This window comes from Scomber scombrus, chromosome 8 (assembly GCF_963691925.1).
Source record: "Scomber scombrus chromosome 8, fScoSco1.1, whole genome shotgun sequence".
Taxonomy (NCBI): Eukaryota; Metazoa; Chordata; class Actinopteri; order Scombriformes; family Scombridae; genus Scomber; species Scomber scombrus.
This window is the reverse complement of record NC_084977.1, coordinates 33081660-33100231: the sequence shown is the minus strand read 5'-3', so window position 1 is coordinate 33100231 and position 18572 is coordinate 33081660. Positions and strand designations below refer to the sequence as shown.

Genomic DNA, 18572 nt, shown 5'->3' with positions numbered 1-18572 from the left:
TCGCAAATGACCTTCGTAAACATGATGAATCCCACCTGTTCTAAATGTACGCGCTTTCCTGACAACAGAGCTGGGGACTCGGACTCGCGACTCGGACTCGAGTTGCACTTAAGTCTCACTAAACTGTGACTTCAGACTTGACTTGGACTCGAGGCTCGAGACTCGCGAACAACCTTTATTTCATGTTATTATTATTATTCTCATTATTTATCTGTCATTCATCTTTTTGTATGATCTCTGGCTCTGAGCTAGATGTAAACACCAACGTCATGCCACGCGCATGCGCCATGTGTGAAGCGCGCATCTTCAGTATCAGACATTGACAATGGCGAGTGCGATAAGTTCAGCAGGAGCCTCAGATCATTACGTTTGGATACAATGCCTTCACACTCCCGTTTTTCCCTGGTTCTCCCATAATTCGAAACCATCTCCCGCCGCCCTCCCGTCATTTCTCCCGTAATTGACAAGCCCCAAATTTGTTTGTTAATAATAATAAGAAGCGCACAATAGCAAAGGTTTTATTTTGAAAGCTCAGACAGGAAACCACCGCAACTCTTATTATGCTTAGTGCCACTAACTTAGTGGCTCCGCTACTAATTATTAAAAAACACAACGTTGCGTTAACTATGGTCATTTTATATATATATATATATATATATATATATATATATATATATATATATATATATATATTTTATAATATCCCCACACATTCCCTGCTGTGTGTTGTATTAAGCAGCAGATAAAAGGCAGCTTGGAGAAAAAAATAATGAACATGTGTTTGTACCACAGTGTTAAACTGCAGTGCAGTGTTTCTGTGATGTTCATGTTTTGTTCATTTTGTTATATTTTACAACATTGTTAAAATAATTATTTTTTTGTTGAAGAAAATACAGTTATGGAATTGAAATAATTCTTAGTGTATGTTTCTTCACATCACATTGCAGTAGATTCTCTATAGTGAACCTACAATTGGTACATTTTCATACTGTCCTATATCAAGGTCTAGGTCAAGGTAATAGCCGAAGGTAAATTTGGTAACAGTTTCAGGAGAGGACATCTCAACATACAAACAGATACTTACATACAAACTTCAGTGACAGCACACCACAAAAACAGACATGGGCAGGTGCTCGCAAGGCTAACTGATCAGGATGAAAGATTGTACAGCTCTAAGGTCAGAATTTGAATTTGAATTAGTGTTGGCGAGAGACTTGAGACTTGACTCGGACTCTTGACCAGAGACTTGAGACTTGACTTGGACTTGACCCTCAAAGACTTGAGACTTGACTTGGACTCTAGCTCAAAGACTTGAGACTTGACTTGGACTTGTAAAAAATGACTTGTGAACAGCTCTGCCTGACAATAGTAAATTAACATGAATGACGCCCCTTTAATACCATATACGGTCAGACGAGCGGCAGGTTGTAGAGAAGCTCCATTCATGAAACTGGCACTAAAGACTAAGAATAAGAACTTTACGAGCTCTCAGACTGAGGTCCCACTCTCAGAAATAGATCAACAGAAACACATATTATTATTTAGTGTGTTAGTGGTGGAATTAAAAGTCCTGAGAAAGACAAAGAATGAGGAAAAATGAGCCGTGCTGTGAACGCTGTCTCAGCTGTTGCACCGTCACAGAAATAAAAACTAAAATGACTGAACATGAATTATACCAGGAGATGTCATCAGCCAGGGAGTTAAACTATTACTTCAACAAGCAATATTTCAATTAAATGAATAAACGTTATTAATAAATAGTCAGTTTATATTGTGGAAAAGTAGCTGTGGACAAGTCGCTTTGTAGTTTCGGCAGCTAATATTTATATTGTAAGCTTGCATTATATCATAGTTTCAATTGTCAATTTAAATGACTGATATATCTACCTAAATTGTTAAATAGCCTACTTCTTTATACTAAATAGCCTAATAATTTCACAAACAGAGTAAAGTCATCATGATTATGGATTCAGAAGTGCAATTTAATGAACGGGACATAGTATACACTTGCTCATTGCCTACATCCCCTGTAGTTGGGGGTGCAGGTTGGCACCCTGCGTGGTAGCCCCTGCCATCAGTATATGAATGTGTGTTAATTGTAGTGTAAAGCGCTTTGAGTGGTCGAAAAGACTAGAAAGGCGCTATAGAAGTACAGTCCATTTACCATTTACTTTTTGATAAAGCTTATAATTAAGGCTGGCCAGGCTTATCCTGGACCAGCTCCTAGTTTATGCTGCTATAGGCTTAGACTGCCGGGGGACTCCCACTCCCATGATGCACTGAGCTCCTCTCTCTCAGGTAATATGGGCCTGTAGATGTCCGGATGACAGATTCCAGTCCCGGACCTTCAATGTGTTTCTCTCTCCTCTCCTTCCTCTCTCTCTCTCTCCTCTCTCCTCTCCTTCCTCTCTCTCCTCTCCTTCCTCTCTCTCTCTCCTCTCCTTCCTCTCTCCTCTCTCTCTCCTTCCTCTCTCTCTCTCCTTCCTTTCTCTCCTCTCCTTCCTCTCTCTCCTCTCTCCTATCCTTCCTCTTTCTCTCTCTCTCCTCTCCTTCCTCTCTCTCTCTCCTCTCCTTCCTTTCTCTCCTCTCTACTCCAACCGGTCGAGGCAGATGTTCTCCCACTTTGAGTCTGGTTCTGAGGTTTCTTCCTGTTAAAAGGCAGTTTTTTCTTGCCACTGTCACCAAGTGATTGCTCATGTGGGAATGTTGGGTCTCTTTAAATTAAACCTGAAGAGTTCGGTTTAGACCTGCTCTATGTGTAGAGGGCCTTGAAATTACTTTTGTTGTGATTTGGCACTATAAATGAAGACTGACTGATTGATATTTCGCTCCTTTTTAAGGCGATGCCTCATACATGCGTCTGAGTTGAGGACTATAATAGTTGAGCTGAGGACTGGAGATCAATTCTAAGCTGGATTTCTAATTCCTGAACTTCAAATTTTTGTTCAAATCTTGGTGAGTTTGATTCTTTCTGACCCTTTTTCTTCTTTTTTGCAATGCATTGCTTTTCCCTATTTATATTTTTGCATTCTTTTTAGGGAGGATTATTCCTTTTTTTGTTTTTGATATTTCACTTGGACTATGTGGACTTTATAAGGGGACCTTTTTGAGTTGGGTACATTCAAATGGACAGTCAAGGACTTCCTTTCTTATTTTCTTAATAAATTGTTATATTAGCATATATTTAAGTATTTAAAACCTTGGTAAGCCCCCCCCCCCAAAAAAAAACAAAAAACAAAAAACAACCAAGTATCTTTCAAAACATTGTTGTAATTCTAAGTTTAAAATATAAGATGATTATTATACAGTAAAAATATATGCTATAAAAATAAATGTGCAAAAACGGAAATTTACTATATGGATATAAGTTATGTATGAACATAAATTAGGTTTAGTTGTTAAATATCATCAATAGTAACAGACAATGAACTGACCTCAGAGTCTTCAGTTTACAGTCTGGATTCTTCAGAAAAGCACACAGCTGCTTCAATCCTGAATCTTTCAAGTTGTTGTTAGTCAGCAGCAGCTTTCTCAGATGGGAGGGGTTGGACTTCAGCGCTGAGGCCAGAGAAGCACAGCTGATCTCTGACAAACCGCAGCCAATCAATCTGAATAAAGAATAAATGATGTAGATTAAAATCTGTTAATAATCCAATCAGATGTGTTTAGGTTTTGAATGTGTAATTCAACATTACTATGTCCTCATCAATGAACATTTTACTAAAATGAGCAGAGTGACTTTCTTTGTCATTGTGTTATTGTGGATCGTCATAATGTCAGCCTTCTAGAGACATCACCAAATGTCATCACAACATTCAGACACAGACAAATCCAGTTGTGTCTGTAATTCAATATTCAATATGCTGCAGCCAATCTCAGCTGACATTTTTATTTATTTATTTATTTTTAAATAAATAAAGGTTTTTGGTCTGTGGGAGAAAGCTGGAGTACCAGGAGAGAACCCTGGAGCATGGGTAGAACAAGCCCCAGGTGGTCAGTGGGTTCGAACTCAGAACCCTCTTGCTGTGAGGTAACAGTGCTAAACACTGCACCACCATGCCACCCTGAAATCCCATATGTTGGACTAAAAATCTAGTCATTATTTATTACATGACTTTCCTTACTATATTTGGTAGTTTGGTAGAAATGTGTAATTAAAGCACGTTATTGGTGGATCATTCCTCCTGTGAGGAATGATAACTGCTTTGATAGTCTGACTGACTCCCACTTGATTTGTCTGACTCAAAGTTACCGATTATTTAGTACAAAATTCCCTCTTTGAATTTTGATCCCTGCTCTGCAGCTCAGCAAGGAAACACTGAAGAAACACAAAAATACTGCTGAAGCCTCATATTAGTTTAAACCTTGGGGGTCATTTGTACACAGAACAAGACTGAAAACTGGAAACATTCTACAGATTTGTCCACAGTCAAATCACAAAAATGTATGAAGCAAACCTTTCACACTTCAGTGAAGAATTATAATTTAAACTACAGTCAGTGAACTGACCTCAGAGTCTCCAGTCTACAGTTTGGACTCTCCAGTCCAGCAGACAGAAGCTTCACTCCTGAATCATGCACCTGGTTTTCACTCAGGTCCAGATCTGTCAGATCAGGGTTGGACTTCAGAGCTGAGGCCACAACTTCACAGTCAATCTTTGAGAGTCCACACTCAGAAAGTCTGTAATGACATATATGTTTCCATTATTTTCATTTATAAATCATTTGGTGTTTGGATCAGCAATTTCATTTTGATCTATCAAATAACTGATGGACACAGTAATATTTCAGTTATGAAATGAGGTTTATTGGATTAACAGAAAATGTGCAATATGCATCAAAACAAAATTAGAAGGTGCATAAATTTGGGCACCTCAACAGAAAAATCACATCAATATTTAGTAGAGCCTCCTTTTGCAAAAATAACAGCCTCTAGATGCTTCCTATAGCCTCTAATGAGTGTCTGGATTCTGGATGAACGTACAGTAGATGTGAATGACAGATGATTACATGGTGTTGAGTTGTCATTTTTCCCTGAGATTTTGAAAAACTGATTCAGCACAAACACAATTAACAAACCAATAAGGCTGAATTATTTTCAACATGTCATCAGAAAATGTTATCAGGGTATCAGCATTAAAAATATAACACTGAGCTTTAATGTGTATAAGACCTCTTTAAACAGTCTGAATTCTACCTTTCTGCTTTCATATCTGCTTGACATCTATCGACCATGTCCTGTCTGACACCCATGCATGCTGAAATTATTATTATAATTGGTCATACTTCTATTATTATTATTATTATTATTATTATTATTATTATTATCATCATTATTATAATTATCATTGTTGTTAATGTGCCTTTACATATTTTCCCCTCTCCTCGCCTCAGTCTTTCTCTCTCAACCCAAACAGAGGTTTGACAGTAGAAGCTCTCAAATTCAGTGTCATTTAAAAACAAAACAATGTAATAAGGTTCAGTATATAAGTTAAAAGGTAAAAAAGGTATAAAAGCTGTAAATAAATTAATAACTGTTGCACAGTCAACCAGGGTATTGCACAGAGGTCAAGTATGATGAAGTGTTTTTTTAAGTGTTCATTGTGCAGTATTTAGTGCCACTGTCACCAAATGCTTTCTGTTACAAACAGAATATAAAAAAAGACTATGTAACACAACTTCCCTCTTTGAAATAAAAAGTTGAATTAATGACAAATAAGAGGCGCCATTGCTTGGTTCAACAGTCAGGGGTTTTGTCTCATGTGACCAGTAGTTTACTGAGGCTGATTAATGTTAGCCAGCTTTAGATATTGTTATATAACTGACTTTCTGAATCAGTTTGACGATTTGCTGATCCCCCGTGCTCACTGTGTCTATATCTCAGAAACTGCTAAGAAAAAAATTCTGACTTCAGAAATCCCCTTTGGAAAATGATCCTATTGTAGAAGGGGGGCACTAGGACCTTGGCATTATTAAGATGTGTTTACTTTTGGTGAGACTGAGATGAACATGTGTTTTGTTCAATTGACAGGCAAAGTGCTAGTTGCGGTTTACATATGTGGCAGGTTTAGCGCTGCTTCACTTCCACTCTCAATTAATTTCACCAAGGCCTGATTGCACAGTGGGGCCACCTGCTTATTTGGTCAAGCTTGTGCGGGTGCGCTCACTATTGCCTGGCGTTCACTTGGCGAGGGCTCTCTGGCGTGCTCCGGTCTTTGGCACCAAGCGGTGACTCGTAAGGTAAGCATTGGTGCTGCTATACACAATTTATTTTATAGGGCATAATTGTGTGATAGCTGCCGTTGTGTGATCATTTTACAGCGGTGTTGGCCGTGCCGTTTTGGTGTGCAGCTTGTGGGGATTCTGAGGAGTGTGGTATCTGCTCTCTGCCCTCACCGTGGGACGGTGATTGTGTGTTGGGCCACCGCTTTGTCACAGCCTTGCGCAATATAACCAATAACCTTTCTAATCCCTCCTTTCCATACTTTATACTCACATATGTCTGTGGCTCTTTTACCATGGATGCTTAGGTAGAGGTGTAGCTCCTTGCACTGTGTATGCTTGCTTTACTGGCAAAAGTCACATGTTTCCATCCTATGCTCAATATCCGCAGATATTTTAGGTCATCACATAGTCAATCATGTATGCGCTCCACTATTTACTGTCTTATTGACTGTGTAATTGCAATATTACACCCTAGTATGATAAGGCACTCACATACTGACAATGAGTTTTTGCTCACTACTGTTACTCACTCATTCAGGCCATCCATATTTGATCAGCTTCTGCACATTCAGTAGCTGCTCATACCTCTAACATTAACAAGCAATGAAAGTGTTTTCCTGTTGCGTATTCTACCTTGGCATTAAACCGCATTAGCTGCATCAGGAGTCTACATCGCACCAAGCCCAAGTCCGTACTGTTTATCAGATGGTACCAACTTATTATCTGTAATAAGCCTTAATCTGTCTAAGCCTACCAGGTACTCTTGGAGCCTCTCATAGGACCTGCTAAACAAGCCCTCTCAATTTGTGGAAACATGGTAAAATGGGAGTGGTGGCCTCAAGGTTAGAGAAGTGAGCTTGTGACAATCCCCAGACAGGCAGGAGAAATCTTGCCCCTCTCTCATTACCACCTCTGAGGTGCCCTGGACCAAGGCCCCTCAATCTGAACTGCTCAGTGGCTGGCAGATGAGATTGTTGTTGTACTGGGCAGTTTCCAGGTATGAATGTGATCAGGGTGTTTCTGGGAAAGAGAGCACTGATCTCAGTGAATTTCCCCTGAATAAAGAAGTTTAAAACAATATGCAACAGCTTTTGTCGTGCAGCTGTAAGAGGACATCCCCTATCCCATAACTGCTCTCATCTGCTGAAACAGTTGTCTGTCTTTGTGGGTTATAGTGAGTCAAGACAGGTGAGGTATAAGGGCCTCTTTGAGAATATTCAGGGGACCTGCTACTGTTGCCATGTCTGATTTATATTTCTCCTATAATTAATCATGCCCAGAGCTCACTTTAGTTCATGAATATATGTGGGCTCCTGTAGCTCCCTGAGGGCATTTACTGTATCAGGATCTGCTCTAAATCGACTGGCATCCACAATGTGGCCCAGGAACCACAGATCTGACTGCCTGAACATGCACTTGTCTTAGAGTTTGAGTTGAAGGATCCTCCTAGCACTATGTACAGCTTTTGGCATAGCTCTGTCCTTCAGTTGGATTGGTCACTTTCAAGTGTCCCCTGATGTCCTGCTGTCGCATTAACCTGCTCTACTCATTTCTCCAGCACCATCTCTGCCTAGCTGGTTGCTGACTGCAGGCCCTCTCACTACATACACTGCTAAAAAAAATGAAGAGAAAACTGAATAATCACAGTATAGCACCAAGTAAAGTAAACTTCACGGAGATCAATCTGTTTATGAATCAAGTGATAGAGAATCGGTTTCAGCTGCTTAAATGCAAATTAAAAAGACAACAGGTGCAATGGAGAGGCAAAAGCAAGGGCCGCCCCCCCCAAAAAAAATGTGGTGTCCACAGACAGCTGCTCTCTCCTTCTCCTTCCTGATTGATTCTTCTCTTGTTTGGTGTTCTGCTAGTGTCCTCGTCACCACCTGCAGCCCAATCAGGTTCACAGGTAGTCCAGCTCCTCCAGGAGGACACATCCATAAACTCTTAATTATAGTGGTTAAAACAGAATCTGTCTGATTATATATGACTTGCAGAACCTGCTCAAGTAATAATAACTTAACAGCCTTCACTAATGACTGTAAAGTACTGATATATGTTGTGACAAAATGCTGCTGTAATAAAACCTCAACCACAACCTCTAAAGTCCTTCATTTGTTTTAACAGGTTTGAATGATGCCTCCAACGCCCAAAGGAGGAGAAATAGAAGAAAAAAAATGTACATGAACACAACAGCTATAAACAACTAAAAAATCAACATTATTTACACTCACAACATTTAAACAGCTCAACAACATCTGAGACTAAATATAACTGACATGTTATTTCAGCTATAAACAAGTACAGCACTATTTTAACAATAAGAAGAATTTTAAATGATTTATATTTGAAGAACTAATCTACCAATCTACACTGATTTATAATGTTAATCACATCTGGACTTACCGAGCCTTTCTGCAGTTCCTCACAACTGGGACCAGTCTCAGTCGTCCCTCCCATGATGTGTTGTACTTCTTCAGGTCCAACTCATCCAGAACGTCCTCTGACATCTGCAGCATGTAGGCCAGAGCTGAGCACTGAAACAAAGAGAGTTCCTTCTTTGATCTGTTCTCTGACTTCAGGAACTCTTGGATCTCCTGATGTACTGAGCGGTCATTCATCTCCGTCAGACAGTGGAAGATGTTGATACTTCTGTCAGGAGAGATATAACCACTGTTCATCTCCTTCAGATTGTCGATGACTCTCTGGATGGTTTCTGGACTGTTGTCTGTCTGACCCAGCAGACCTCTTAAGAGACTCTGGTTGGACTCCAGAGAGAGGCCATGAAGGAAGCGGACAAACAGGTCCAGGTGGCCATTTTTACTGAAGAGAGATTTCTCCGTGACTTTAATCAGGAAGTCATCGAGACGATCATCATTATTACAATAATAATAATAATCATCATCATCACTACTGTAATAATCAACAGAAGGAGCAGCACTATGAACATCATCACCATCATATTCATCATCCTCCACATCTTTCAGGGAGTCCTCCAGATATGGGTAACTGTAGTCTACTCTAAAGAAGTCCTCCAGTACCTCTGTCTTCCTGCTGGTGTAACAGTTGTACATGTAGACTGCAGCCAGAAACTCCTGAACGCTCAGATGAACAAAGCTGTAGACTGTTTTCTGGAAGATCACACTCTCTCTTTTGAAGATCTGTGTACAAACTCCTGATAACACAGAGGCCTCTGTGACATCAAGACCACACTGCTCCAGGTCTTCTTGGTAGAACATGATGTTTCCTTTCTCCAGTTGTTCAAACGCCAGCCTCCCCAGCTTCAGAAGAAGGTTCCTGTCAGCCTTCGTCAACTCCTCATGTCCCTCATCATACTTGTTCTTCTTCCTCTTTGTCTTGTGTGCATCATACTTCTTCGTCTTTGTCTTGTGTGCATCATACTTGTTCTTCTTCCTCTTTGTCTGAACCAGCAGGAAGTGTGAGTACATGTCAGTCAGGGTCTTGGGCAGCTCTCGTCTCTGGTATGTAGTCAACATGTGGTCCAGAACTGTAGCAGTGATCCAGCAGAAGACTGGAATGTGACACATGATGTGGAGGCTCCTGGATGTCTTGATGTGTGAGATGATTCTGCTGGACTGCTCTTCATCACTGAATCTCCTTCTGAAGTACTCCTCCTTCTGGTCGTCAGTGAAGCCTCGTACTTCTGTTACCCTGTCCACACATGAATGAGGGATCTGATTGGCTGCTGCAGGTCGGGAAGTTATCCAGACGAGAGCCGAGGGAAGCAGCTTCCCCTTGATGAGGTTTGTTAACAGCACGCTGACTGATGACTTCTGTGTGACATCAGATACGACCTCACTGTTGTTGAAATCCAGTGAAAGTCTGCTTTCATCCAGGCCGTCAAAGATGAACAGAACTTTACAGACAGCGAGCTTCTCTGCTGTGAGCTTCTGTAATGTTGGATAGAAAACATGGATCAGCATGAGCAGACTGTACTTATCTTTGATCAAGTTCAGCGACCTGAACGAGAACAGAATCAACAGACTGATATCTTGGTTGTTGGAGCGCTGTGCCCAGTCCAGAGTGAACTTCAGCACTGAGAAGGTTTTTCCAACGCCAGCGACACCGTTCATCAGAACCACTCTGATGTATTTCTGTTGGTCAGGTAAGACTTTAAAGATGTCCTGACACTTGATTGGAGCATCCTGGAGGGTCTTCATCTTGGAAGCTGTTTCAAGCTGCCTCACCTCATGTTGGGTATTAACCTCTTCACTCTGTCCCTCTGTGATGTAGACCTCAGTGAAGATGCTGATGAGGAGGATTTCACTTCCTGCTTCATCAGTTCCTTGAGTCACACATTCACATGTGCTGCTCAGACTGATCTGATGTTCATCTAAAACCTCCTGCAGACCACTTTCTGCTGAAAGAGAAGAACAAAGGTAGAATTAAACAGAAATCATTGTGACTGTTAATGTTCAGTAGGATAGAGGAGGTAGATTCTTGTCTTGTTTTCAGAGATGATGACATCAGCAGACAGATCTTCAGTCTTACTTTGTACAGTGCTGGTCTGACTGTCTGTCTGCAGTCCAGGTCTGGTTCTGGATCTTTTTCCACACTGGGGACAGGAGGAGTCTCCTGATGAAGCAGACTGGTCCCAGTATGAGGTGATGGACCTGATGAGTCTCCTGAACCATTGTTTACTACTGGTAGAGACTGGATCCTTCAGGCCGTCCTGACACAAAGAACAGCAGGACAGCTGCTCCTCTACAGAAACAGCCCTCCTCTTCCTCTCTCTGTGGACATGAACACATTCTTTATGACACATGACATTAGTGGAGGCCAACCGACAGCTCACAAGCTGCATGCAGCTCTTTCCCCACATAAACAGTCCAGACTGTCAGTATTTGGACAGTTCCTCTTTTAATTTGAAATAAAATAATATATACTACAATTACATAGGTCCAAAAGTAATTTGACACAACAATGTGTCAGCAAAGGCAGAGCAGAAAAAACAACTGCAAACCAGTAAACATGGATGTAAACAATGTAGGATTTAAAATACTAGATTCAAAAACTGAGGAGTGAAGTGGATTCATCATGTTTGTTAAACCACAAGGAGACACACAATGTGTTTTGGTAAGTGAGTCAATGATAACATGACTTTAGTCAGTTAACAAGAAAACTCCACAGGCTCCTTTAAGCTACTCTGAGCCATTAAAAGTCAGGAAAAATAAGCAAGAGGAAACTGAGCCAAACAGAAAAGTCCACTAGTGAAAAATAACATACTGCTATAGTCTCTGTCCCTCTGTGTGAGTGTGATACAACAATTTGACTTTTCCCAAACGTTAAGACTCAGTTTCCTCTGCTGCAGCGGTCAGTCTGCAGTGATAAATCAGCTGCAGCAGGCTGTTTCTATACAGTTACACCAACTCCTCCCATATTTAGTGTATTTGAACAAGAACACGTTAAGACACAGTCTGTATTACATGAGACCAAACATTGTACCTGCTGCTGCTGTCCTTTAGTAAATAAGGACAGACACAGTTTGACTTGTTAGTAAATATCACCCTGGGTTACCTGCTGCTACTTTACTTTTATTGACTGGAAAAACTGCAATACCAGCCCTGTCTCTGTCTCTGGTTAACATGAACATGAAGATCTGTTGTAGATTACAGCTGAATGGAAGCTACTTCATTATTTTTCCCCCTGTGTTTCCTTCATATCTACACTACAACCTTAATGAAAGCATCTCACTGAATCATCTTCAGTTCAGTTTACAATGAACAGTCTCTTACTTTGAGTCTGAGGGTCCAGGTTCATTACTGAAGGCTGGAGGACGACCTTTAGACCGGTCACTCTTCATAGACAGTCCGCTGGATACTGGAGACCTTGCTCTCTGTCTGTGGTGCTGACGTCTGGAAGCAAAAAATATTTCTTGTAAAGAGCAGATATGAATTCATGTCATGTGTCTACTTTATTCCTCCTCTCTGTTCAGTGCAGGAATACTACTACTTTATTCCTCCTCTCTGCTGCAGGAATACTACTACTTTATTCCTCCTCTCTGCTGCAGGAATACTACTACTTTATTCCTCCTCTCTGTTCTGTATAAAGGTCCAGACACTGAATGGAGGACAGTGTTGCTCCGTCAGTAAGCGGCTACAGGACGCTGTTGTGTTAGCTGTGGTCGAGCGAGCTAGAGAGTGAATGAAGAGAGGGAGCGCTGACAGTAAGAAAGCCGGTGAATCAGATCAATAAAACCGTATTTTCTGATTGTTTCAGAGGAGTTACATTTAACAGCACAAATAAACTTCCCCACACACCTCCACCTAACCCTGCAGCTCAGCCTCAAACCTCTGAATCCAAAACGCTGACATGCTATTTAAAAGCACACAACAGACATTATGACGGTTTTGGTTGGTTCAGTGTAAGAAAGCAAAAGCTTAATTAGAGATCTTTGTTATGGCTATGATCATGATCTCTGTTTTAAAGAGCCGTATGTTTCACCTTGGGTGGAGCTGAGCCCTCAGTGTGTGCTGCTCACACAGAGACAGTGAACCGGGTGAAAACTGGAGGTGACTACTACACTGAATCATATTCAGTTCAGTTTACAATGAACAGTCTCTTACTTTGTGTCTGAGGGTCCAGGTTCATTACTGAAGGCTGGAGGACGACCTTTAGACCGGTCACTCTTCATAGACAGAACGCTGGATACTGGAGACCTTGCTCTCTGTCTGTGGTGCTGACGCCTGGAAGCAAAAAATATTTCTTGTAAAGAGCAGATATAAATTCATGTCATGTGTCATATTAACACTATTTATTTGATCTTAACAGATGATTTTGTTCATATTTCAGTTTCTCTTTTATTTGCATATACAGCTGAAAACTGATGTGGGAGTAAAGGGATTTTAACTTCAGGTATAAACTCTGGTTAACATGAAGATCTGTTGTAGATTACAGCTGAATGGAAACTAGCTCATTATTTCTTTCCACTTTCCACTCAACTAGCTGTTTTCTTCCTTCTGCTCTGCTGACTGTGAAACAGCATCTGAAGAACAGACTGAAGACTTTCACCTTTACTCCCTACCTGTTTGGTCCTCCGCCCTTTTTACTGCAAGTCAGTGTGCATCAGCACCATACACAGCATGCCGGTAGACTTGACTTACAACAAACACAGAGCAGATATTGGCGGCCTGAGAGTCAATTTCCAAACATCAATAAATTGTTAAAATGGTGTTTGAAGCAAGCCGACCATTACTGCATCTAAATTATTGAGTTAAGTTGTCACAACTCTCCACCGCTGTTTGTCTGTCTCTGCTGTACGGAGGGTTCAGCTCCGCCTCGCTGAGACAGAGGAGAGGAGCAGTTAACGTTAGCCTCTGCTCTCAGAGAGTCTGTTCTGCTGCAGGAATACTACTACTTTATTCCTCCCCTCTGTTCAATGCAGGAATACTACTACTTTATTCCTCCTCTCTGCTGCAGGAATACTACTACTTTATTCCTCCTCTCTGCTGCAGGAATACTACTACATTATTCCTCCTCTCTGCTGCAGGAATACTACTACTTTATTCCTCCTCTCTGCTGCAGGAATACTACTACTTTATTCCTCCTCTCTGTTCTGTATAAAGGTCCAGACACTGAATGGAGGACAGTGTTGCTCCGTCAGTAAGCGGCTACAGGAAGCTGTTGTGTTAGCTGTGGTCGAGCGAGCTAGAGAGTGAATGAAGAGAGGGAGCGCTGACAGTAAGAAAGCCGGTGAATCAGATCAATAAAACCGTATTTTCTGATTGTTTCAGAGGAGTTACATTTAACAGCACAAATAAACACCTCCACCTAACCCTGCAGCTCAGCCTCAAACCTCTGAATCCAAAACGCTGACATGCTATTTAAAAGCACACGACAGACATTATGACGGTTTTGGTTGGTTCAGTGTAAGAAAGCAAAAGCTTAATTAGAGATCTTTGTTATGGCTATGATCATGATCTCTGTTTTAAAGAGCCGTATGGTTCACCTTGGGTGGAGCTGAGCCCTCAGTGTGTGCTGCTCACACAGAGACAGAACCAGGTGAAAACTGGAGGTGACTACTACACTGAATCATCTTCAGTTCAGTTTACAATGAACAGTCTCTTACTTTGTGTCTGAGGGTCCAGGTTCATTACTGAAGGCTGGAGGACGACCTTTAGACCGGTCACTCTTCATAGACAGAACGCTGGATACTGGAGACCTTGCTCTCTGTCTGTGGTGCTGACGCCTGGAAGCAAAAAATATTTCTTGTAAAGAGCAGATATAAATTCATGTCATGTGTCATATTAACACTATTTATTTGATCTTAACAGATGATTTTGTTCATATTTCAGTTTCTCTTTTATTTGCATATACAGCTGAAAACTGATGTGGGAGTAAAGGGATTTTAACTTCAGGTATAAACTCTGGTTAACATGAAGATCTGTTGTAGATTACAGCTGAATGGAAACTAGCTCATTATTTCTTTCCACTTTCCACTCAACTAGCTGTTTTTTTCCTTCTGCTCTGCTGACTGTGAAACAGCATCTGAAGAACAGACTGAAGACTTTCACCTTTACTCCCTACCTGTTTGGTCCTCCGCCCTTTTTACTGCAAGTCAGTGTGCATCAGCACCATACACAGCATGCCGGTAGACTTGACTTACAACAAACACAGAGCAGATATTGGCGGCCTGAGAGTCAATTTCCAAACATCAATAAATTGTTAAAATGGTGTTTGAAGCAAGCCGACCATTACTGCATCTAAATTATTGAGTTAAGTTGTCACAACTCTCCACCGCTGTTTGTCTGTCTCTGCTGTACGGAGGGTTCAGCTCCGCCTCGCTGAGACAGAGGAGAGGAGCAGTTAACGTTAGCCTCTGCTCTCAGAGAGTCTGTTCTGCTGCAGGAATACTACTACTTTATTCCTCCCCTCTGTTCAATGCAGGAATACTACTACTTTATTCCTCCTCTCTGCTGCAGGAATACTACTACTTTATTCCTCCTCTCTGCTGCAGGAATACTACTACTTTATTCCTCCTCTCTGTTCAATGCAGGAATCCTCAGTTCAGTTTACAATGAACAGTCTCTTACTTTGTGTCTGAGGGTCCAGGTTCATCACTAAAGGCTGGAGGACGACCTTTAGACCGGTCACTCTTCATAGACATAACGTTGGATACTGGAGACCTTGCTCCGTCCTCCTCTTCCTCCTCTTTCTTCATCTTCCGGAGTCTGAGAGGCAAACCAGTAACATAACAGACAGACACACACACACACACACACACACACACACACACACACACACACACACACACACACACACACACACACACACACACACACACACACACACAGAGTGTAATAAATTAATCAATCTTTATTTATATACTGCTAAATCACAACAAAGTCATCTAAAGGCACTTTACACATCATTTGTTCTATCAATGTGTGTTTTCTAGTCATCACAAGGATAAACTTTGACTTTGGATTAAATCCAACAAACAGACATCAGATAAACATGTGTGTGCTTCTTAACTGTGACTTCTCTCTATTTAGAGGCAGTAGAGAGTCACGTTACATCGCTGTGAGGACGCACAAACCAGGAAAACAACAACAGGAAACTACTTTTGAAGACTTCAACTGTGTGATTTTATATTTTCCTGACACACTTTAATCAACTAAACAATTAATCAGAAGAATAATCAACAGATTGATCAATAATGACATTAATCATTATTTACAGCCCTGATATTAACACTCACCGCCCTCAGACTTGCTGTTGCCTCCTTCTGCTCTACTGACTGTGAAATGGCGTCTGACTGAATATTTTCACTTTAACTTCCTATATGTTTGCTCTCCCCCCTTTTTTAACTGGAAATCATGTGTGTGTGTGTGTGTGTGTGTGTGTGTGTGTGTGTGTGTGTGTGTGTGTGTGTGCAGCAGTGAGTCACGTTACATCACTGTGAGGACGCAAAAACCAGGAAAACAACAACAGGAAACAACGTTTGAACACCTCAAACGCTGTGATTTCATATTCTTCTGACACACTTTAATCAACTAACTGATTTAATTGAAAAATAATCATCAGATTGATCAATAATGACAATCAATATTTGCAGCCCTGATATTAACACTCACCTGCCTCAGACTTGCTTTTTTCTTCCTTCTGCTCTGCTGACTGTGAAATGGCTTCTGAAGAACAGACTGAAGACTTTCCCCTTTACTCCCTACCTGTTTGGTCCTCCGCCCTTCGTTAGTGGAAGTCACGTGTGTGTGTGTGAGAGAGGGAGAAAGAGAGTGTATGTGCTCATCTGAATGCGTGCGTCATCCCACATACCAGAGAACTAAATCAGAAAGCTGAATACACGTTGCTACATGAAACCCTTTGTGTGAAGTCTAAACACACTTGGAAACACGGAACACGGGATATTCGATTTCAAATAATTTGAAATGGCTTCTGAAATCTTTTAGAAAGGGCTTCAATTGATTTGCTATACAATATATTCAGATCAACTTCACTGATGAAGTTGAACAACACTCACATACTTTGTATCATTGCCAGCACCATATATCACAGACACATTTACACACAGCATGATGCAGAGCTTTATGATGATTATGAATGCCTCTATTAAAGACTATACTTTTTTTTTAAGATGCAGAACAAACAGTTCTGAATATATGATGCACATAAAAAGTTTAAAGTAACGTCAGACTGTTTCTACCTGCAGCAGAGAGGAGATATGATGCCTGATTAGGTCTGGTATGCTCCAGTGACTTCAGACTGGTTTTTTGTCAGTGGCGCAATCGCTTTCCTCTACCGTAGGTCTGCTCAACCGTTTGGTAGACGTCACTTTGTGTCATGATATCTGATCAAAAACCAAAATCTATTGAACCCATTTAACTTCAAGTCAATCTTTAGCACTTGTATGAGGTGTGTAATGCACAGACAGACCATCAAGTTGTGCTATGGTTGCTATAGATACAGGTTGTGTTATGGTTGCTATAGATACAGGTTGTGTTATGGTTGCTATAGATACAGGTTTTGATATGGTTGCTATAGATACAGATTGTGTTATGGTTGCTATAGTTACAGGTTGTGTTATGGTTGCTATAGATACAGGTTGTGTTATGGTTGCTATAGATACAGGTTTTGATATGGTTGCTATAGATACAGATTGTGTTATGGTTGCTATAGTTACAGGTTGTGCTTTAGTGTATAAATGAAGAATAACACAAATCACTGCTGACATCAGAGATCTTGCTGGAGACATTTTTGTTCATTGCAGAAGTTGTTGAATGTATTAGGATGATTTGAGACGTATCTAGAAGGATATTTGTCAAAACATTCATCTTGGACCAATTATTATATTTTCAGTTGAGTGTGATAATTTGAGATGGTCTAAATATCAGCTGATTTGTTCTAATAGTATTTTGTTTTCTTTGATGTTATTGTAGCCGTATATGTTGATTAAAATGAATTTCAAATCGTCAATATTTGTGATGAGAATCAACCAGTGACTATGTTCATCTGCCATAGGGGACATAATCTGGCCTTGGAAGTTTTAAAGGAGGATAGCGACCCATGCTGATCTTGAAGTGTCATGACTGAAGTAAGCTTTGTTTCCTTAGAATGAGTTTCTTGTAGAAAAATAAAATTAGCCTTCCTCCCTTTACAAAAATAAAAAGAAGATTTTTCTTTTTGTTAAATCTCTTATCGACCCCTTGCATTAACAGATAATAGAGAAATATCATTTTTGAAACATAGAACAAGAAACCAATTAACTGTTCTATAATAAACTCAGTTATGTTACCAAATAACTTTATGGTAGCAAAACCCTGAATTTATGGATTACCTTTTTGTAACAGACCAGTTATATTTATGGTGTGACTCTCTGTCCATTGATCGAGGCATAGGGGCCTACAAGCTTTGAAAAGAAGGAGAAGGTTACTCAGTTGGTTGCAGTCTGCAAAGTCACTAATAGATGCCACTAAATCCTACACACTGGTCCTTTAAAAGTGCGAGTGAGAGAATATAGATTCGTTTTTAAAGCTTTGTAGATTTGAAGAATTTTTAAAAAGTCAAAGCTTTAGTGAGTTCAGTTGTAATTCCTCTAATTTCCACTAGATGGCGTCAGACAACCTCTTACTGTATTGGAGTGCATGAGAAAAGCTCCCAACATCTCTCTAAGAATATAAAGTCTGTACAGTTTTTACACATGTTGAACCCAGGACATAATTTCACTGATGGAAGGTAGATTTCAGAATTATTGTTTTTTATATATTGTAGTTGTTGATTAGCAGGTGTCTCAGCCAACCACACTCATTGCCCATATTAGGACTGTTGTGACTCCAGTAAGGGACAAAGAGGGCAGTAACGTGCTCAGGTTGA

At 40.6% G+C, this 18572-nt stretch overlaps 1 protein-coding gene across 1 annotated transcript in view; it reads right to left on the bottom strand.

Moving 5' to 3' along the window:
- The window catches only part of LOC133985312 (NACHT, LRR and PYD domains-containing protein 12-like), a 43953-nt gene extending 28551 nt beyond the window's left edge, over positions 1-15402 (bottom strand). Inside the window, exons 1-9 of the mRNA XM_062424905.1 lie at positions 15275-15402; positions 14311-14430; positions 12809-12928; positions 11978-12097; positions 10940-10975; positions 10734-10864; positions 8628-10602; positions 4510-4680; positions 3435-3608 (exon numbers count right to left, since the gene is read on the bottom strand). Of these exons, the coding sequence (XP_062280889.1) occupies positions 3435-3608; positions 4510-4680; positions 8628-10602; positions 10734-10864; positions 10940-10975; positions 11978-12097; positions 12809-12928; positions 14311-14430; positions 15275-15402 (2975 nt within the window). The remainder of the gene's footprint in view (positions 1-3434; positions 3609-4509; positions 4681-8627; positions 10603-10733; positions 10865-10939; positions 10976-11977; positions 12098-12808; positions 12929-14310; positions 14431-15274) is intronic.
- Positions 15403-18572: the final 3170 nt, after the last annotated feature.